The 21,817-nt window shown below is 45.4% G+C and overlaps 1 protein-coding gene and 2 long non-coding RNA genes across 10 annotated transcripts in view; 1 reads left to right on the forward strand and 2 right to left on the reverse strand.

The window, feature by feature from the left end:
- MEIS2 (Meis homeobox 2) overlaps positions 1-11,428 on the reverse strand; it is a 207,991-nt gene extending 196,563 nt beyond the window's left edge. For 4 of the 8 annotated variants that reach the window (XM_046008453.1, XM_046008451.1, XM_046008456.1 and 1 more), the window contains exons 1-6: positions 11,176-11,428; positions 9,736-9,968; positions 7,999-8,140; positions 7,235-7,285; positions 6,195-6,245; positions 5,247-5,396 (exon numbers count right to left, since the gene is read on the reverse strand). In XM_046008453.1, coding sequence (XP_045864409.1) covers positions 5,247-5,396; positions 6,195-6,245; positions 7,235-7,285; positions 7,999-8,140; positions 9,736-9,968; positions 11,176-11,187 — 639 coding nt within the window. In that variant the 5' untranslated portion in view covers positions 11,188-11,428. Of the gene's footprint in view, positions 1-5,246; positions 5,397-6,194; positions 6,246-7,234; positions 7,286-7,998; positions 8,141-9,735; positions 9,969-10,614; positions 11,058-11,175 lie in introns of those variants that run through there. The other 4 variants (XM_046008452.1, XM_046008457.1, XM_046008455.1 and 1 more) reach the window with 2 other exon arrangements.
- Positions 11,080-11,746, forward strand: LOC123943929. The gene is made up of 2 exons (XR_006818704.1): positions 11,080-11,150; positions 11,532-11,746. It is a non-coding gene; the product is annotated as an uncharacterized LOC123943929 (long non-coding RNA).
- A 2,282-nt stretch (positions 11,747-14,028) lies between these two features.
- Positions 14,029-21,437, reverse strand: LOC123943928. Its single transcript, XR_006818703.1, has 3 exons — positions 15,847-21,437; positions 15,643-15,749; positions 14,029-15,419 (listed from the first exon to the last, which is right to left on the reverse strand). It is a non-coding gene; the product is annotated as an uncharacterized LOC123943928 (long non-coding RNA).
- Between the last annotated feature and the right edge of the window lie 380 nt (positions 21,438-21,817).

Raw genomic sequence — 21,817 nt, forward strand, 5'->3', positions numbered from 1 at the left:
ATTAATGTGTAACATATTTCCTATGACCGTATGATGTTTTAGTTCCCAATTAACATTGTGCAGAAAATATTTTTTAAATAAGATGAGGACACCTATCATGAGGTATTCAAGTCTACAAAAGTTAAAAATGTTAATAGTATGGTTTGAAAAAATGTTGGAATTTCAGCTTCCTTATTCTAAAGTTGACATAAGAACTCAGGAGAACCATGCATGCTCTCAGAACATGGACTCACTCTTTAAAAATGTAAATAGAGCTGGGGTCTTTCCCTCATCTCCCTGCTTCCACCTTCTGTTGTGCTTTGGGAATTAATATGTGAGTAACTCTCAAAGAAGTGGCAAGTACTCTTTGCAAATTCTAAAAATGAATTTCAAAATTAAAAAAAAATGGATTCCTCTACTTAACTTTTAGAAAAAAATAGAAATTTCTTGTTTTGTTGGTATACCATCACATTAGAAAATGTCTCCTATAACTCTGAATTGTGTTGGGCTATTCATAAAACATTCAGTCTGAAAAAAATGGGAAATCCATTTTTAAAGTATCAAAATTCAAATCTGATAGTGAATGTCAGTGGTGATCAAGTGTGTGTTTGACTTCATCTCATCACAGTTACACTGAAAACATACTTCAACCGCACACCCAAAGTGATTTAAATGATACAATTATTTTGAGTGGGAAATTGACAGCGGAGCTATCAACTTCCAGAAGCTACGCAACAATAACAACAGAAAATCCATGACCCCCACCATGCTGAATTGGTGGAAAGAACTCAGAGGCAGAACTTTCCTGGAATGGAAACATTGGGTAAGACACTGCAAGGTCTAGAACTTAAGAAACTATCTGATAAAATAAATCATTTGTATTATTAATATTATTATCAAATCCCATTATTTCCCCCTTGATATCCTATAGGCCAATCACTTAAACCTATCCCTCTCCTCGATGCCTAATCCCTGCTGACTTTCCAGGTACTAATAGATTTTACTTCTAGACACTTGCCTGTATTCTGTCAGGGACAAGGTTCTTAACCCATTTTTAGAAGCTGTATACAGGTATATAAACTTGACATTTCAGAGACGGAAAAGAAAACAACAGTGTATCTTCAGCTAAATTACAGCTTTCAACATAGAAATTAGAATAATTTTTTCTCTTTCAATCATATTATCAGAGCCAGTCAATTTTAAGTCACCTGTCATTAACTATCAACAGATAAAGTTGTATTTTCTTCCTTATACTTAATTCATCCAAAAAATTAATAAATGAGTTCCTTATGAACATTAATTAGAAATAATAATATAACTGTATTTGTAATATAACTGTATTTGCCTTCAGGCAAATAGAGCTTGGCTCAGAGAATGTCTTTCAAACAGATATATTTCATTTATCTAACATTGATCTAAAGATATGTGCTATCTTCACATGTAAAGATATATTTTATTTTTTTCTGTACTCGACCTGAAATTATGTAAAGTAGCAAGTGTGGATATCACCTATCATTTAGAAATACTACAGACTAGGAAAAGCATGAATATTCCACAACAGTTTTCAAGTTGAAAGTTTTTTTTTAAAGAATTGGTTTCTTGACGTGTTTATTTTAAACATAATAAATTTGAATGTCTGGGAAACTTAACATGAATTGCTGCTGGAAAATAGAGCTCTATTTCCTTTCACCATCTTATTTTCTTCTTCCCAATATTCCAAAGAATACTGTAATAGTTGTTTCCTACCTACAACAATTACTCTCATGTTTAATAAGAATATAAAAGAAACTGTATTATAATACAAAAATGTAAGCATTCATTATGAATTTACTAAAAACAACAAAATAGGGGCCAGTGTTGCACATTTTATTTTCTATTTAATTGCAAACTCCCTTTTATCAGCATGCCCATCATGTAAATGTCGATAATAAATGAACGAGCTTAGTATCTTAAATGAATGTAACATACGAAAGGTTAGGACACCCTGGTTGTCTTTTAACAATGTTACATCAGATTATTTACATAAAATTACAGAATGTGAAATCAGCGTGACAACAGCCTGATTTACTGTGTAATAGTATATAAAACTCATTCTTAAAAGCCTGCCAAAAATACTTGCTTTCAAGATATTTGTAGCAATTACTTTCATTCAGTTTTATTTTCAAAATTTTCAATAAGAAAACAGAAGTCTATTTTGGCACCTAATATTTTGCTCCTGACGTTTTTCTCCCTGCTTTCCACCATGCAAAATTACACTTATTCTTTCTTTTCTCTCTTTCAGTCTCTCTCCCCTTGCCCAAGCCTTCCTTAAACACACACACACACACACACACACACACACACACACAGAGTGCAGCTTGATACCACTTAATAAGTATAGAGGTGTATGTGTTTTGGGGGTGTCAAACAGCTGTCACAAACTGTCACCTCCACAAGAGAAACCTTGGCACACAACAAATTAAACTACACTTCTTTTTTAGCTGTCATTATTCATAGCCAATAAGTTGAAATGCTCTCGGCATTTCATGTGCAAATAAAACCATGAGGAAGCGCAGTAGATCAGAATAGTGGGCCAACAGATAAAACAGAGAAAACAACACGCTGTCTCAGGCCTTCTGAAGTGGCTCATCATCACCCCTGCACCAGCGTGCACCAAATGAGATCCAGCCTGGGGCAATGTATTAAATATGCATATCAAAGCAAATGAAAAAATAAACCTGGAGATTCAAATTGGACACATTTACATGCTGAAAATGTCCCACTCATACCACTTCGCACGCAGGTAGTAGTTCTGGGGTATTTTCCCCTTTTTGGGGGGGCGGGGGTGGGAGGGGAGGGAATGGAGGGTGGACTTGCAGAAGAGGCAGACACACGAGAGAATTCGCTTTGTAGGGGGATGCTTGGAAAGGAATATAACCAATGCACCTATGATACAGAAATGGCAAAAATGGTGAAAACTCTGCAAGGTTTTCTCTCCCCTCCTGCATAAAATTCAAGTCTGAAGCAAATCTCGCCATTTCCCACTCGGTGTGCTGGTGGAACAAATTATTGCTTCCTTTCAAAACAAATAGCAGGGGGCTAAAGTAAAAATGTTATAGTTCAGAACTCTAGGAAATAAAAGGCTTTAAATTATGATGCCCAATGAGGTGGCAAGCCCTCATGGGTTCAAAATAAATCAGTTGTCATCTTTACTTGATTGGGGGGCCTGAAAGAGGATCAACAAATGTTACAGTTGACTCTTTTATCCAAAGATGATGATCGTTAAATTATTAAAGCGCTATCCTCTTAGGTACCACTTCCTTTTTGAGTATAATTTAAATATTACAATAGTTTCACAAATGGGCACTATCGGCCAATACTCTAGACAGCCTAGTTTATCTTCTCTCTTCCCTCAAACACCGGCATGTTCTAGTTCCATACATCCACTTGAAAAACAGTTGCCAAGAAACTACTCTAGAAAACCAAGTAGTCGAGACCCCTGGAAATGTCACGAGAAACGTTTTTGGCTGCAGATAACTGTGAACCTCTCATCCTACAAACCGTGGAACTAGATTCCTTCTCATTCCCCCAACGTTGCAGGTTGCATTTGAATTGAGAAACAGGAAGCAGTGAAAATAAACAAATAAATTACAACAACAACAACAATTTCTGAGGGAGTGTCATGCCTTGTGGACAACCACCACGCATCATGTAGCCACATATCAGCAAGTAAACTTTCCATAGCTGCTTTCTGCATCCTTATGATTTTAGTTAACACACTCAAATACAAAAGAGCCCCTCAAAGTTCACCCCATCATGACAGAAAAAGCCAAGAGTAAAGACAGCGGAAGCTTTCAATGCTATAGTATTTATTCTGTCTCAGAACTAGACAACCAGGAGGACCGACGTTTTCTTTCTTTCTTTCTTTCTTTCTTTCTTTTTTAACTTTTGTTCTCAGGCTAGCTTTCCATTCAATACAAAGGCTCATAATTAAAATGTATGACTGGATATTTTCAAAACTTTTTTTTTTTTTTGAGAGGGTGGAGGAAGATAACCTCACAGAAGGTTTATTCTCAAGACATCTCAACCCATTCCTCTTAACACCCAGGAATGGGGGGGGGGGTACAGACTGCCTTCCAGCCTCAAAGCCTGTTTAACTCAATGAAATGTTAAGTTAATCTTTCAGCCAGCAAGTTATTAGACTATAGCCTATATCACTTAAGTTGTAAGCTCAACTGAATATAATCTATGTCCCCCACCCCCGGCTTGAGTTCCTATAAATAAACTGCTGTTCACACCCACTCTTTAACCTTGCCACTCCTGCCTTTCCTACCAGCTGCAATCTTTCTTCTCTTTGCTTCTTTTTCAAATTTTCAGTCTCACTACATATGCTTTTTTCCTCTCTTTCTTTCTTTTCTTTCTTCTTCTTCTTTTTAAAACATCAGACTCCCTAAATCGGTTCCAAAATAGGATTAAAAACAGAGAATAGAAAGAAATCTCCCATCCTAGCCTGACATACACAGTCACTCCTTACTATACTGTGTCTCCATTCACCAACTGTTTAAGTGTTAAAATTCAACCACGAACCTATGGTTACTCAATCGTAATTCCCTTCAGCTTTCTGTAATACATTGTTAATAATTGTTTCATCAAAGTTACTGTCTTTTATTATGAAGATGCTTCAGGCACTTGGCAATAAGTCCATATACTGACAATAAGTTTCTATAGAGCAAGAGCTCGGAGAACTATAATGTGTTCACTCCTTCTTTTATTTCCAATGCAATGCAAGGTTGCCAATAATTCTCCAGATTGTCATCTCTGTGAGAGACTGGGAAATCGGCCCTCCTCCCCGGTTCCTCTTGTCCTTCAGTTCTCTTCTCTCCCCCACCCTGTCCTGCTAGCTGACTTGCCTCTCTGTCCCGGCTGCACTGATTACACAGAGTTGAGGAAGCAGAAAAGGCAGCAGTCACCATATCAAACAGACAATTTGCTAACACTCCAGCCACCAAATCCAGGAAACTTTACACATTAAGAGCACAAATCACTCTATCAACTCCCTGGTTTCTTTGGTTCTCCACATAAATAAGGAAAGGGGCCAGGAAAGGGCAAACAAAGATGAAGGGTATGGCAGAGGTAGTGAGAAAGGGAGAAAAGAGTCCCAAAGAGACCAGATCATTCTAAGTTTAAGCTTAGCTAAATGTTACAATAAGTTTTTTTTTTTTGTTTTGTTTTTTTTTAATGCTTTACCCAGTGGTCTCAAAAGAATGCCAGAGGGCTCTCAGACTTACATGGTCAGCGAGATTTGTAGAGGAGCCTGAAAGTTCTTCGTGATCTGACTTGGAGCTGCCGTCTCTTTCATCAATGACAAGGTCGATGGGCATTTTCCCCTTCAAACAGCTAATGTACCGATGGCAGAAGTTATCACACAGTTCGTGGACCTAAAAGGAGGGTCATGGTGGAGGGTTCAGCTCATATTGTTGTTATTGTGTTGTTTCATTTTTAAAGGGGGAAAAAATCAGGTTGCAAGGTTACATTTGGAAAGAGCAACAGTGCAATGTCTTCCAAACTAACTCTAATTAATGGGTGTAATACTTGAAGGCAAGGAAACAATAGAGCAATTGTTGCAGCAGATATTATTCTCCAGAGACTTCCCTGAGCAACAAGTTACAATAAAGAGAGAAGAAACAGGACTGGAAATAACTGGGCTCAGACTGGGAGTCCAAGGGGGAAAATCTGATTTGATGATAACATCACAATGTTAGAACGCTGGAACTGGGAATAGCATTGGCATTTGCGATTCAATAAGCTAAGAGTTTTGCACGTTTCCAGGGGACAGTGATTGAGCTGCAGAGCAATGTAAAGACACCCCAGCGAGGAAGATTCCCTCTGCCTGCACCTAACACTTGCTCTGGTCTGAGGGTGAGCTAAGCTAATAGAGACGCAAGCAGGCTGAATGTCCAGTAATACAAATGGTTTGCTGCATTTCAGAATAATCCTGAATGCCTAGGGGGAAAAAGCGGGAGGGGGTGAGGTAGGGGAGCAGGAAGGGCTGTCCAGATTCACCCATCCTCTGAGCCCTTGGGTCGAGCAGCAATTTGAAGGGAGGACATGGTAACAAGTTGCTCAAAACCTCCAGGGGTTCAATCCCTCAGACTGGAGGTTTGTTAAAGACATCCCAACTCAACTAAGAAAGGAAAGCGGCTAAATCAAAATGAGGAGTGTCACTCTCTGCTTACCTTTTCTAACTCCAAAAGATGAAACCTTAGTACTTGTATTGCTTGTATCATCTGAAAGAAAAGTTTTGAGTGTGGAGTTAAGGCTCTGTGACTCAGAAGTCCTGAGTGTTGGGGGAGGGGGGGCAGTTAGGGAATTGAGCTGGGGATAGGGGAAGAAGCAGGCAAGGGGCCAGGCAAAACCCACACATCAAGAAATCGTCAGAAAAACCAAGTGATTACTGATCATCTCTGCCTCATTGGCCACGGGGTAGGAATCTGACTCAACCTGAGCCGAAGCATCTAATATCTTTGCCCCCTGTGTTCACTGAGCTATTCGCGAGGACTGCTTTCCTAGGTCCAGGCCTTCTTTCTCCGCCTGAGTCTTTAACCGTCCCCTCGCTCGACCTCAAGCCAAATTAAAAAAATAAAAATAAAAAAAAATTTAAAAAAATCCGCTTTTTCGGAGAGAGAAAGCTTTTTAGAACCGCACACCCTGCGAAATCCGTCCTTACAGAAGAAGGAAATACTCAAGATGAATGGTGAAGCAAGGCCTTTGAAAGAGGATTTAAGTACTTTTAATATTGAAATTGTGCAAATTAGCAAAAGAATCGCACCTAAAAGTGGCCTGCGCCCGCGCGCCCCATACCGCCCCCCCCCACCCGTTTCCCCGCCCGCCCTCCGCCGCTGCGCCAGCGGTTACTTCCTTCGGGTGAGCTGCCGGGGGCTCCGCTGCCTACCCAGGCAAACAGAGGAAATAACTCACTTCTCACAGCCTCGCTCCCCCGGCCGAGACCAGGGACTCATCCCCTGCACACTCTGGGCGCTGTGTCCCCGCCTGCTGCTCCCTGGCCTCCACTTTCCCTGAAGTCCATCCCGCCCCTCACCTTCCATCGCCCTTGCGGGGGCTCTAAGTTGTTCCCTCTTCCTCCCTGTCTTCGTGAGCTTCAAAAGAGGCTCTGCTCCAACTCCCCGGAGCTCCAGGAGGAAAGTGGGTGCTTCTAGGCAAGGCGGAGTGGGGAGGGGGAGTATGCTGGGGAAAGGCAAGAAACGGTGTGCCTTACCAAATTGTCCAGCTCTGGATTTGAGGAAAAAAGTGGCTTTTCAGCGCGAACCTGTAAGAAGCAGGGACAGTCCACATGAATGACCACCTCACCTTAAAAGAAGAAAAACGCTGTCACGGACTAAACGGTGTGAGTGGGTATGGTGGAAGGGCAGTAGCGGAGAAGAGGAGAGGGGCTTTGGTAAAATACATGAAACAAACTAGTGCCTTAAATCAGTGGGTTCGGTTGAAAAAGTGCTGGGGCCTTCTACTCCTGGCCCCATTAAGGGCCACCTGGAACTGCTAAGCTGTTGCTGGGAATTCAGGGCCGTTCTCTGGGACCGAGTCCCCCCCTCAACCAGCCGCCTAAGGGGCTGTGACTCTCAGCCTCCCACAACTCAGCGCCCCGCGTAGACTGACCCAAGAGGCGCCCAGCTTCCTTCCCTCCCGGGCACTCTTGGGTGCCTCACAGCCCCTGTCCCCAATACTTGTTCAAGTAGCTGCAGGCGGGAGAAAAGGCCAAGCCCCAGATTAGGAGTAGGTCAACTTTAATTCGAGGGTCGAGCCCCTGTATTCCTGGCTGGGGGGAAAAACAAACACCCATATTTATCTCCGCTTCCAATTCGCCTCCAGGCTCAGGGATGGGGAGGAGGCGAAGAGGACGGACTGGGCCAGAGGAACAGATCGGGTGTCCCTGCCTTTTCCTCCTCTTTCCTGTAAAGCTCGGAGGAAAGGGGAGGAGGAGTGAGGGTCTGCAGGAGGGTGAGTGGGTCAAGAAGGTTGGACCTGCTTGGCGAAGACCGCGATGTCCTCATTGAAGGAGTCGGAGGAGCAGACGTCCCCGCCGGCCACTCCGGGTTCCCGGGGAGTGCAGGTCGCCAGCTCGCACTTCTCAAAGACCAGAGCTAACAGAGGAAACAACGGGTGCCTAACGGGCAGCGCCACGCAGAAACACACACACGGAGACGGGGTGCAGAGGGGAAGGAGCAAGAACTGTAATCAACAAGTTTGGAGGGTTCGGATTCCTTCTTTAATAAAACAGGCACGCATCACACTTTACAACCCTTCCTTAGCCAGCCGAGCCTGGGTCAGAAATAGAAAGGAAAAACGGCCTGGCCCTTTCCCTTAGCTTAGGAGTCCCTCAGATCTAGTCCGAGAAGCCCCTGGCTACTTCAGCCCGCCAAGTAAGAAAAGCCTCAGTTGGAAGTAATGAAACATCCAAGCAGCTCAGGCAGTCTGGAGCTGGGAGTTGATCCAGACCCAATCCCCACACTACAGAGGCCGCGGAACCAACCCCCTGATACCCAGCCCTGGCCTCTCAAGAAAGGAACGGTCTGTGAAATTAAATAAAAAAAAAAAGAAAGAAAGAAAAAAGGGGGGGAAAGCTTTAACACTCCATATTAAGGGTTACTTTGAAGGAGGCCGAAGGCTTCACCTATATATGCACCCGAAGTGGTATTTCTTACACCTAAATCGGAGAGCCTGCTCTTCCAACCTTTTCACCCCCTCTCCTTATAAACTTGTTTGCTCGACTTCTAGTAAAGCCCGTGTGTGGGGGCCAAAATAATAGGAATGCTAAACGCCCAAGAGCTTCCTTCCAAAGACCACATTTCTCCAGCAGGCAAAAATAAATAAATCGAGTGTTAAAACTTGGAAGTGTGCGTGCGCGTCTGCCCTTTGTGTTCCTCCGGGCGGCTTAGCTGCACTTTCGGGATGCTTGCGGCCTCTGGCTTCAGGCTCAGTTGCTGTTTACCAACCGTCCCCTCCCCTCCACAAACCGCCGCCTTCCCCACCTCCTCTCAACTGGGAGAGTACCAGCAGTACACTTTGGGACTGTGCACCTCCATCCCTCTCCGAGTTCCCTCAGAATATAAAATATGTGATTTCCAGCCATCTCCCTCACTCCTCCTAAGAGCAGCTCTGTGCAAGCAGCAGTCCCTTCCAGCCCGCTGCACTTCAAGGTCTACCCCTTTATTTACAGAGAATTAAGAAGTGGGTGATTAGGACTTCCTGGCCGACAGAAACAGCCCTGATTCCAGCTCAAGCTGCATTTAGCGACTGACTCCCAGACTCGGTAGGAAACAAGAGGGGGAAAAAAAACAAAACAAAACAAAACAAAAAAAAAAACCCCAAAGTTGCTCCTCATCTGCAGGAAACTTTCTCCTTCGTCAAGGCCTCTGTTAGGGGGCCTGGAAGGACCAATTCTGCGTCCTTTGGCCAGGAATCCCGTCCTTGGGGAAAAGGCCCTGGCAAGATTCTCAGGACTCAGTCACTCTGGGCTGTGGGGTCCGGAGTGACGGGGCCGTGGGGGTGGAGGAGGCTTCATCTTTTGGGGACTTACACTTAAGGCGAAGAAGAGCAGGCCCCCTTCTCTGTCCTTTCTGAAGGCAAGCGGTTCCCACCCCCCTCCCCCGCAGAAATAACTCCCCACTTAGTCGACCATCCCCTCAACCCCCACAGAGACGAACACACACCCGCACTCACAAACAGTATGCTGGGTCGGGAGGAGGGGGGTTGGTTTACCCATAGATCGCGTCCTTGTCCCGCTTCAAGGCGTCGTTGACAGCGGATCCCATGCTGGCCGGCATGACATTGGGGTGCGGGGCGTGTGCGCCGTAGTGCTGCGTGGCGTGGAGCGGCGGCCCGTGGTTCAGGTGGTGAACCGGAGGGATCGGCCGCGGCGCATGAGGGTCTCCGTACATGGAAGCAGGCACCCCTACTCCGTCCATCCCGCCGTAATGGGGCAGCTCATCGTACTGTCGGAACCCGGCAAGGGGGAGGGGGGCGCGGGAGGTGAGGGAGAGCCGAGGGGGAATAGAAAAAGAAGATGGGAGAAGAAAGCAAGGAGAGAAATGGGAAAGGAATAGAGGTGGGGGGGTGCAGGGGAGAAAGACGAAGGGAAGAGGGGACAGGCAGGAGAGAGAGAGGAGGGGGGAGAAATAAAAACAAAGTCAGAAAGGAGAAAAGTACCGAGCACGAGTTGAACACACAGAAACCAAACCAGCCGAAACAACGAGTTGAAAGTTGCGGGGGGAAATGTTTTTAAATTTTAAAATGAAAAAGTATGAACCAAGAGCAGCGTTTAGAGTAGGGAGAGGGGGCAGTGAGGCCAGGGACTGAGGGGGCGCCGGGAGGTCCCGCTCGGGCCGGAGGCAGCACAACCGTAGCGAGCCAACCGAGGGAGAAGTGGAGTTAGTGTGAGGAGGAAGCCCCGGATCCCACCCCTCACCCCCCTTCGCCTCCTCCCGAAGATCCAATAAATCAAAAGGCGAAATGAAACAAAATAAAGAGAAGAAAAACGCTAATAATCAGGAGGAGAACGCCGAGGAAGAGGGAAGACTGGGGCCAGTGCCTCCCCGGGGGCAGGGAGCGGAGGGGAGGGGGGAATAACGTGAAAGTTACCAGAAACATTATTTAGCAGCGGATTCCCTGCGTCCTTGTCAATTTCAGAGACAAAACAAGCAGCCCAGGCTAGTCTAGGCGGCGGCGCAGCGGCTGCGGCAGCGCGGCCCCAGCGGCGGCCCCGGCGGCGGCGGCGGCTCCTACGCAGCCCGTGCCCGCCCCGAGCCGCGGGAGCAGCGGCGGCAGCGGCGCAGCAGCGGCAGCGGCGGCAGCAGGAGAACCGGGGGAATCGCGCTGCTGGGGTAAAAGCTGGAGCGAGGCGAAAGCGTGTAACAATTGCACACGCACACACACCACTCACACGCACTCGCCGCCCGCCGCTCGCACAGCGCTGGAACACGCGCGCCCAGACACGCACACACGCACGCACACACACACTCGCACACACGCAGAGGCACGGGGGGGAAAAGCCGATGAATAATTTTGCTGCTATTTTTTTAAATACTGGCCGCCATCATCAAGCAGCGAGCAGCAGCAGCGTTGAAGGGAGAGGAGGCATCGGGACAGGCCCCTCTTAGGAGAGGATTTATATCTAGGTAAGTGTTGGAGATTTAAACCTACCCTTTGCGCCATCAGTCTGCGCTCCAATAAACTCCTGGATGTGTCGTATATTTAATATCCCAGTCCGGATAAGAAAGTGATCTAGGCTGAAGATTCCTTTTTTTTTTTTTTTTTTCCAAACCAAAAAGACTTCTCCCAATTCTCCAATATGTTATTTTTAGGGGGGGAAAAAAAGCCCAGGCAAGACAACGAAGAGTTTTTTTTTTTTTCTGTGATATTTCTTCTTTTTCTCTTTTTTCCTCTTCTTCCTCCTCCTCCTGATCTTCCTCCTCCTCCTCCACCTCCTCCTCCTCCCCCCTCCCCTCCGCCTCCTTTTCGGTCCTCCTTTCCCCCTCTTTCTCTTCTCTTCCCCTCAGTTGGAAAAAAAAAAAAAAAGAAAGAAAAGAAAAAGAAGAAACAGAAGAAAAAAAATTGTCAAGCCCCCGAACTGAAGGTTACGAGCGGCCCGTCAGCAGCCCACATGTAACCGAACTGTCGTGTTTCATGGCTTTTTGCCACTCCAGCTGTCAATCAAAGCCCGGAATGTCAAGGTAGTGAATGAATGATGGTTGATGATGATGAAGAGGAGGAATCTTTCAGACCCGTTTTTTTTCTTCCAGTAAAACTCCGCGAGGGGTTTCTGCTTCTTGAATTTTTTCCTCCCCCCGACCCCCCTCTTTTAGCTTGGCCCCCGCGGTATCTATAATATGATCCTCTCTCTTTAAAGTATCGTTCAAAGAAAGCAGAGGGGAAAAATCAAGAAAAAAAAATGAATAGTTTGCAAAAATTGGACTTCCTCCCCCCCTTTCCTGGTAGGTATTTTGTCTCTCCCTCTCTCTCTTTCTCGCTCGCTCGCTCTCACTCGCGCTCGCTCTCTCGCGCTCGCTCTCTCGCGCTCTCTTTCTCTCTCTGGGAGATGAGTGAGTGTCAGTAGGTGTTGGCAGGTTGGCTGCTGCCTGGCTTATAGAAGAGCCTCAGTTTGGCGGCGCGGGTCGGCGGCGGGAGAACGAAATGACGGAACCCGGAAGTCGTGGTGGCCATAGCCCGTCGTACGGCGGAGACACATCCCGGGAGTGGGGAGCGGGAGCGAGGAGGAGCGCGCCGCGCGGAGCCTCTGATATGCTGCGAGTGCGATCGGACGGCCCCGGCTGGGGGGGGGGGCGGGGGAGGCGGGCGGTGAGGGGGAGGGGTGGTAGGAGCTTGGCAGACCCGAGCAAATCAGCGAGCCTGCTCCTCCGCGGGGACGGCGGGGAGGGGGACGGCCAAGGAGGGGGGCGGCGGGGGGGGGGAAACGGAGAGGGGGAGCCGGAGGAAGAGGACTGTGTGTGTGTGTGTGTGTGTGTGTGTGTGTGTATTCGCGCGCGCGCGGCCGCGGGCGCGCGTATGAGGGCGGGCGCGCGAGAGAGAGGAAAGAGGGAGAGAATGAAGAGGACAGGGAGAGCGCAGAGAGGAAAACTGCAGAAAACCACAGGGAAAGTACGGTACAGCCTCAGCTCTTATAATTTTTTTTTTCAAACTTACTTCTAGTTCATTTTCGCATTACACCGGGCTCCAGCCTAATGGGGTCGTGTCGGGGACATTTGGCATGGCGCTCTTGCTTTTGTTCCTTTTAATTTCGCGGGCCCCCACTCCTCTGCCAGCCGATTACTGCGCCCCTGAAGGCTTTCTGCTAACATCCTGGGGCAGCAGGCTCTGCAAACCTTACTACTGTGGAACTATAGTGGGTTTTTTTGTTTTGTTTTGTTTTCTTGTTTTTTTTTTTTTTCTTCAAATGGTACTTTCTTTCCTGTGCACATCCAGCACCCTTGTTGTCAACATTTAATTTTTCCAGGACAAGAAGAGATCAACTTAACTCAGGACTCTCTCCTGGCGGTGTGGACAACGGCCACCCTGGAGAGTCTCTGGGGGCAGCGGTGGAATTGGGAGGGAGGAAGTGGGGAGGAGTCGTTTGGGTGTTTGATGTTGTCTGATGTCGCCAAAAGGGTCTGTGTGTGTGTGTGTGTGTGTGTGTGTGTGTGTGTGTGCGCGCGCGCGCCTCTGTGTGCGCGCCTCTAGTGTGCGCCTCCGAAGTGGCTCTCACTTAGAGCTGGGAAGCACGGGAGACAGAGGGAGGGAGAGAGATAAGATGCCTTGCAGGGAGAATTGGCCCGTATACCCTGCGCAGCTTTGTTGTGGTCGCCCAGGGTGCAGAGGCCGGAGCGTGGTAACGCCAGCTGATGGTTGTGTTAATTGTACCGGGCAATTCCTCTACATGGGGAAGACAGACCGACTCCGTATGAACTTTTCCAAAAAGGAAAAGAAGAGGGGACGGGGGGGGGAGGGAAGAAAGATAAATATCCCACTTGGTTTATGTAGAAAGTAGTTCTGGCCGGTGTCTCACCCAATCCCTGGCTGGAGCTGCACCCAGCCTCACCTCGACGCCGAGGGTTTCCCGGTGGCCCTGCGTCAATCACTCCGAGCCTGGAGCTGGGGGCGGAGTTATGGTCACCCAGCGCGCGAGGCGCAGCTGCCCCCTCCGCACCCCTCCTCCCCCGGCTCCCGCCTGCCCAGAAGTCCGGCCCTGTGTGCTCCGAGAGCACCCTCTCTCCCTAGCTCCTCGCTCTTGCCCGGTTCATGGTCCCTGACCCAGAGACTCGAAAACAGACTGTTCCTCAACAGCCGTTTCCCTCTCCAACTTTGAATTCATTCTGGAGAGTAGAAAGTAGGGTATTTTCCGCGCGCGACTTTGACCCGACCTCCCGGGGGATGGGAAGCACAGGGGAAATAAAAGGGGTGTGTGTGTGTGTGTGTGTGTGTGTGTGTCTGTGTGTCTGTGTGAGTGGGGGGGGGCGCAGATGAGCTTGGGGCTCGCGGGGGGGGGGGGGCTTTCCATCTTCTCTGCTTCACTGTAAGCTTTCAGGCAACACTCAACTGAGCTTACATCGCAGCCTGCTGAGACACCAAGCTAAGTCTGAGAAATTTGGCCTCGTTTTAATAGGAGTGGGGAATGAGCTCCGGAGGTCAATAAAGCCCTCCAAAAATAATGAATGATTGAGCACCTGTGATGATGATAGTGATTACCAGAGCAATTAAACAGTTTGATTAAATGAGCCATCATAACAATGATGTCTGCGGGAAATCGGCCCTCACATATAAAGATAGTGCGGAGGGGCTGGCAGAGGCGAGGGTAGTGCGACGCCAGGGAGCGGGGCTGCGGACTGCGAGGTATTTGCCCAGTTGACCAGAGCAGGGACGGCCGGGCACTCGGAGCTTCGGAGAGGAGAGTCTAGACCAGACTTCGAGCACTTTTACGCCAGGCTTCAAGCCTGTGTGATCCAACGGGTATGAAACCTACAGGTTGTGGGGAGGGTCGGTCTCCCTCCTCAGATTTTTTTTCCTTAGAAGAACTCCAAGATTAAAAGCATCCTCCCTATTTCTTGCTGAGTTGCTCGTCGACGTATAAAAAAAGGTGAGTAGAAAAGGAAAGAAGACACAAAAGAAAAAAGTTGTCTTGCAGAATTTTGTTTCAAGCAGCAGTTATGTGAATTCAGTTTAGCCGGGGTGGGAAGGATGAGAGAAAAATAACAATCTGGTCTCGCCTGCGGAGCGTTTTCTACTAGAGATCTTGAAATTGCTGGATCCGAGTTCCCCGTGCAGTGCCGCTAGCTGAGAAGTTTATAGTGATTTTTAGTTTTTATTCTAACAGTTGTTCATATTTTCAATATTGCGTATGTATTGTCGCCAAAAGAGTTATTGTTGTTTTAAATAGCCTGTATAGTGAGTGCCAATTACTTCTCTTTTAAAAAAGAAACTCAATTTCCTTGATAAATGCTCCTTTTGTAGATCAACTTGGAAACAAACCTCTACATTGCAGAGTTTAAACATTCAGCGTTGCTACCTTCTGCTGCTTTTACCACCGCTTTTTTTCATAGTGGTACTGTGAAGTGAGTTAGCATCCCCCACAACCTTTATTTAGAAAAACTTCTTGATTAAAAAAAATACATAAATTTCTTACGTGGCAGTGTATCCGAGTAAAAACAATTCAAAGCGATTGATGATTTCTGTATTTTCAAACAGTTGTTAAACTAATAATGGGTTGATAATTCCATGATAATTTTGGGTTTTACCAAAGGAAAAAAAAAACTTAAACTTGATTTTCATGTGTTTTAATCCTTTCCGCGATGTAGAAATCCTTTTAATCTGAACTCCTTTCTTCCTTACTTTCTAATATTCTGTAACTTCTTTTGTATTGTATTGAATACATTAAAGCAAACTCCAGGGACAATCTGGTTGATGTAAGAGGGAGAGAGAAATAGGACATTTTATGATAGACTCAAAGAAAAAAAAAAAAAAAAACCGCATCATCTTTAACTCCAAAGACTTCTGTTAAGAAGTGTGAGAGTGTTAAAAATGAAGCCCTAATGGAGGAAAATCTGCATCATTTAAAAATTCACCAATTGCCTAAAGGGAGAAGCCCAAATTTCACATGACTAAAGAGATTTCACTTACCTAGTTGCATGTCATTTATAAAACTGTATATGTAAAATAGCATCCCAGTGCGGTAGTTTACACACAAGATCAAGTTGGAGGTGAATCGGTTTCGGTTCTTGGCCAATCTGATGAATTCAAAGATTATTACTTTTAATCACCAGCTTGCTGATGTTTTATTAACAGAGCTGAAAAACATTAAAGAACTTCCTGATCTCCCCCTACCTTCTCCAGTTTGGCCAGTCCGGTAGAAGCAATTCCAGAGCAGTGGGGTAAACACACTTTCTGATTTCTAGCCTGATATTACGTTCCTGATGCTCCAGTCTCAGCCTCTGCACCCCCATCCAGGCTGTGAGGCTCATCTGTTCTTCCACATTTGGGGTGAAGGAAAAGTAGGTGGGGCAGGCCCAGGAGACAGGCACAAGATGGGGGTCGCAGGAGGCGGCACACACCTCCGTCAACAGTCAGCTCCTTTTGCCCAGGCTGGAAATGGTTTTAACAGGCGGTAAAATTTCATCTTGCGGTGTCAAATTGGGGTCATTTTGGGGTTAGAGTTCTCAGTGTCCAAGAGGAGCTGTCCAGCTGCGTGGGGACTCATTAACTGCAAAAGATCTGTTTCAGTAAAAACAATTCAAAGACAATCAGAAGGCTAAAGACCCTCTACAAATCGCATTTTACAAGTGCCCCAGAACAAATATGGATGCTGAAACCTATTTCTTCAGAATCCCAAATCTGCTACTTAGCTCTGGAGTGGGGGGTGGGGCACTGCATTTTAAAAAAAGAGGTGAAAGGCAGGGGACCTGATCGGGTGGGGGTGAATAGGAGGGGGGGATGGGGCCTCTCAAATTTAAGAGTCTAGTCTGTTTTTAATCACTTCTTTCTTATTGAAGCATCCCTAAGACTTCTAAGAACTGCTCCTTTTCTATTTTTCCTTTTCTTTTTTGTTTCAACATGGAATGCTATTATAGGTTACATTTAAAATTTAAAAAGAATTAATGAATCCCACTACAGTTACCCAATTTAAAGTGCATTGGCTTTATGGAGAGTACTTAATTTGAAATGAGCATTTATGAACCGAGGCTCTATTTTAGGTAAATTTCCCCACCTTCCTTAAAAAAGCCTGTGTGCCTATCTTTTTTTTTTTTTTTTTCCTGGAAAGTTATAGGTCCTCAGCACAGATATCTCCAAATTCCTCAGAACTGTGAGGTCTGAAGTGTTAATCTGTGTATTAAAATCGCCGGGTCTAAATCCTTTTTGTCTTCTTACAATAGTTAGAATAATTGACGACTTGCTAGAGGAGCAAATAAATCCAACCTTAATCTTATTTGTAACTTTAGTTAATGTTTTGAATTGGAGTATTTTGGGTTAAGCAGATTTTTTCCCCCCCTCTGTAAGGTTAGTTTTTATTTATGGAGGTTCTGTTGCTGGTTTGAAAGATATTATTACTTTGATTTAAAAAATGTTTCAGGTAAAAGGAAAGTGCAATTTTAAATGAGAAGCTAGATGTGTGAGATGCTAGAGTTTATAGACTAAAACCAAATCAATACTTTGAAGTATTATTTGAAAGAAGTTTTCTTTCTTGCATTCCTGACCTGAGCAAGTGAAGAGGATCAGAATGTTTTATTCTTCCTGCCTCTCTTTGGACCCCACCCCTGCCACTATACTCTTCTCTCTCCATCTGTTTCACTGTACTTTGGGTTCTGAATGCAACAGTGAATTTTTGTAGTCTAGCTCTTTTCTCCAAGTTTCCCAGAGTATGTACAAATTGTTATTCAAGGAGTTTGATTGCAGCCCTGCGGAAAGAGCCTTGAGCCCAGCATCCCTGGGACAAAGGCAGAGGGACTCTTCTGCTCCAGACCTGCTGGCTGACAGTTGGAATTTTTGATATATATTTTATTTGGCGGTTCCAATAATGTGTTTGCTTCTCCCTTCCCCATTCCCTTGCAGCCATCTATTACTTTAAAAATATCTCTTCTCTATAAATCTCAGCTCATCCTTGTGAACTGTTCTTGACCTTCCCAGCCATGTACCAGCAGCTCTGAAAGTTGGACTAGGAAGGATTACACTTCCTTTCTTACCTGTTAACTTTGCTCACTCTCTTCCTAGGTGGGTTCAAGAGATAGAAGGAGGCCTTTGTTTGTTTGTTTGTTTGTTTGTTTATTTTTTGGTTCTTTCTTTACTTAGGTTTTCTACCAGGTGTTTCTCCCCACCCCCACCCCCATTAATAACATGAAAGCACCCCACAATTTTTTCTCTTAACTAAGATGCAGTAGAATCATTGTACTTTCTTTCCTTTTACTCTCTTACGTCTTATTTCTCCCAGTTTTAGCTGTTTCACTATCTTGCAGAAGGCAATGTATTTCAATAAATAGCCCTCTAGCGCTATCTGGCGGGGCTCCAAACGCGACGTGCGCTTGCTCTCACAGTCGCTGGCTCCTTCCCGCGCTCCCTTCCTTTCTCCCTTCCTTCCTCTCTCCTCTTTTTCTAGTTTCTTCGGTCTGCTATCTTGATCCCGTCCCTCTTCTTTCCTCCTGCTGCCCCTCTTCTAGCTCCCACCTCAGCTCCCAGCACAGATGACTTTGGAATGACTCAGTCAGAGACTGATACCCTCGGAACTAGGTGATGCTCTGGAGAAGGAGAACTTCTAGGGCTCCCACCTTCAACCAACGTGGGTCACTCCCACCTATGTCTTTGATTAGCATCTTAATGTTGTTTAACATGTTGCTAACGTGCCAGCGTCTCAGCTGGCGGTGGTTTGGAGGGGATTAAAACTGCATTTGCAAAGTTTGGAGGAAAGAAATCAGACACTGGAATCCCGACTAGCGAAGACCAGCTAAATTTTAGGTCAGGAGCCCGAGGCTCAATGCAAGTTTAAGAAAGGGTCGGAGCTTCACAGGGGTGGGAGCAGCAGCTGGCGCCTGGCCTTTGGGTGAGAACTGGGCGCCTGCTCTCCACCCCCATCCCCAACACCGTCTCTTGCCTGCGGGATCCTACATCACAATGCCCTGCTCCAGGTCATATCCTGGGCCTGTCTAGAATTTCTTCTTCAAAATGAGCTAGCCCCCACTACCACACCAAATTTGGAGAGGACTGGGAAAGAAAAGTGGGAGTGGGCGAATGCACTGGAGAGCCCACTGGGCAGAGAGGAGAAAGCCAACACTTAGAAACTGCGGGAAGGCAGGCTTGAGGATGCAGTACTCACCAACGTTTCTCTACGAGATTTGTCTTCTTTCTTACTGTGGCTTTTTGTTGTTTGTTTGCTTTAAAACGTAGCCTATAAACCCTCAGCGGGGTGTGGAGAGCGGTCCTAGGCAACTGGGGAGGAAGGAGAGAGTCAACTTCAACTGGGTGCTTTAGATACTCTCTTAAAATTCTTAACTTTCTCTCCAACCCCCCAGAAATACACCGCAATCTGAGCCTTAGAGAAATCTTCAGTTCTCCTTTTGAGCAAATCTCTTCCATCTACTCCTTGAAACAGAAGAAAGAATATGGGGCCTGTGGGAGATTTAGAGTCACTCAACTTACTTTTTTTTTTTTTTTTTTTTTTTTTAGAGTCACTCAACTTTCTGACTGCATTTTCTGTTTTCCGAAATTTAGTTCTGACCTGTCAAAGTAAAAGTGAGAACCCTATTACAATACAGACCTGGTGGCTACTGAGATGAGGCAACCTCAGCTTGCAGCGTCTGTGATCACCAAAGATGCCTTCCTAATTCTGAAATTCTACCCCCTCCCCATAATCTCAAAAATGGAATAGAAAGTGGGGGGGGGGGATGACACAATCATAGGTTCTGTTCCTCAATAACTTCCTCCTCCCCAACCCCCAACACCAAAGGAAGAAAGAACAGTATGGGTGTAATTAATTGAGGACTGTTATTAGGTCATCATTAGCCAAGGTGCAAAAAATTGCAGCCCATTTTTACTTAAAATTGACCAGCCCCAGAGTGATAGATCGATTGGGAGTATAAAAATGATGTATCAAAACATCAATGTCGATTATTTGAAATATTGTAGTCGAATTTTTTTTTATTGCTTCATCGGTTAAGTGTCTGAAAGTGCAGTGTTCAAACATATATTTATGTTGTCAATACTGTCAGAACTGTCAGTTTTACTATACTGGATTTGTACTACATTTCGAATTTACTCATTTACATAAAATGCCCACCCTAGGATTCCCCCACCCCCACCCCATCTCTCTCTTTCCTCCCTTCTCTGGAAAATCCGTGTCATATTCTTCAAAGGACTCGGCAATCTTTGCCTAAGCTAAAGTGTGCACTGCCTCTTTTACTCAATTTTCCACATCGGATTACATGTCTTTTTCACCATTTCTAACTTTCAAAGGGAGCCTTCCTCCTTTTCTTCCCAACTCTGCCTACTTTAGCCTTTTCTCCAAAATAGTATTGTAGTATTTGGAAAGCTTCAGTTTTATATACCCACATCTTAGCTCCAAATAAACCAGCTAGATAGAAAAATGGAAAAACCGGACTTCAATGTACCTCTTTAGCGCTCTCGTGTAAACCGGGCTGCTGCCGGGCAGGCGTTCTCCCACGTGTCAGAGTCCATCATCAAATTACCTGGAAGACTGAAATCTTCCAGGGAAAATGAATTTGAAAATATAAATACGTTTTCTTTCTTTTTCTTAGAAGCTGTGATAGGAGAGAAAGAAATAATACATATAAATGATCGGCACGTTTTACCTTTAAAAGCTTTTGAACTCAATCAAAAGACACAAGTTGGAAGGAGAATTGACAGTTTTAATTCCACCCATTTTCACCTGGCACGTCAGATCAGAGGCAATCATTTATTTTATGGGGGGTGGGGTGGAGGTGGTGGTGGTGGATGGGAAAGCCAGACAGAAAGCATGAATCCACGGAAGACTCGAGCCTAAAAATCACAGAGAAATTAAACATTCCATTTGAAATGGAAACATTCCATTGCTCCACACTCATTCTAAACTAGTGGGAATTTATAAATTCGCGTTTTCCCTAATTTTATGCTATTTTATTTTTTATTTTCCAGGATTCCCTCCAAGTCTGATAGGAAAGACAGGGCCATTTCTGGATGAGCTGTAAGGATGCATTTTCATTTCCATAACATTGAAGCACTTTTTATAAACCTTATGTTGTATTTAAATAAATCTGTATGGACATTAAAAGAAGCAACTCATACTAAAATAGCTTGGCCTTGAGCCCTCAATCCCAACATTGGGGGGGGGGGGAATCCAGAATCCACCTGAGAAGATTTTCTTACTCATCTTTTCTTCAAAACAAACAAACTTTAAAAAAAGGGCAAAAGAAAGTTTGCTGCATGCATCTGTGTGTCTTCATGTGCGCGTTTATAAACATCTCCCAGTCCGTGTTTGCGTATTACCTCCCTCCTGCCACACACTCCAAGGCAGAGGCATCGAGGGATCGCCCCCAGAGAGTTGTGTTTACTTAGGTTTTTTTAATCTCTCCGCCATGTATGACAAGTGTTACTTCAAGAAATTCATCAGCCTTCTACAGATACTTCCAGTTCTGCTGTAATGATCTGCAGAAGAGAACTGCCATCACTTTCTCACATCCCAAGGTGTTGCAGGAACTCAGAGAAAGGAGAGCTGCTGAAACGCTTAATTACGGTGGGGGAGGGAGGAGCGTGAGGCGCAGACCGAGGGAGGAGGGAAAGGAGGAAGGTCCTTCACCTGGCCTGTACCTGGACAAAGCTCCCAATCCTCTGGGCGAAAATTTGGGAAAGGTACTGTTGCCTTTTTTTCTTTAATGCCTTCGGGGAGAAGTGATACTCTTGTGTAACAATTAGCTCAGACAATAAAAATAATTGGAAAATCAGTTGGAATTTCTGAGTTTTTAATTACGTTTAATTTTGTGCTAAGCCGTAAAATTACGAATGCCCCTCAATTAAACACTCTCCTCTTGTAAAGCGTTTAACAACAATTATTCCTTAATCAGTCTGAATGTGAGTCACAAATGATGCTTTTCCACATCAAAGGGACGTCCTTCGACGTTACCTTTTAGTCATAAGAGGATTAATTCCTATAATTAGAGGGATAAATATGTGCATAAATACATCTCTCTCTCCCCTTAAACATACACACACACACACACAAACACACACACACACACACACACACTCTCTCTCTCTCTCTCTCTCTTTCACTGTGGGTGAGACGTGGCCGGCTCTGGTAGGGTAAAGGTTTTTAATT

This window comes from Meles meles, chromosome 6, assembly GCF_922984935.1.
Source record: "Meles meles chromosome 6, mMelMel3.1 paternal haplotype, whole genome shotgun sequence".
Lineage (NCBI taxonomy): Eukaryota > Metazoa > Chordata > Mammalia > Carnivora > Mustelidae > Meles > Meles meles.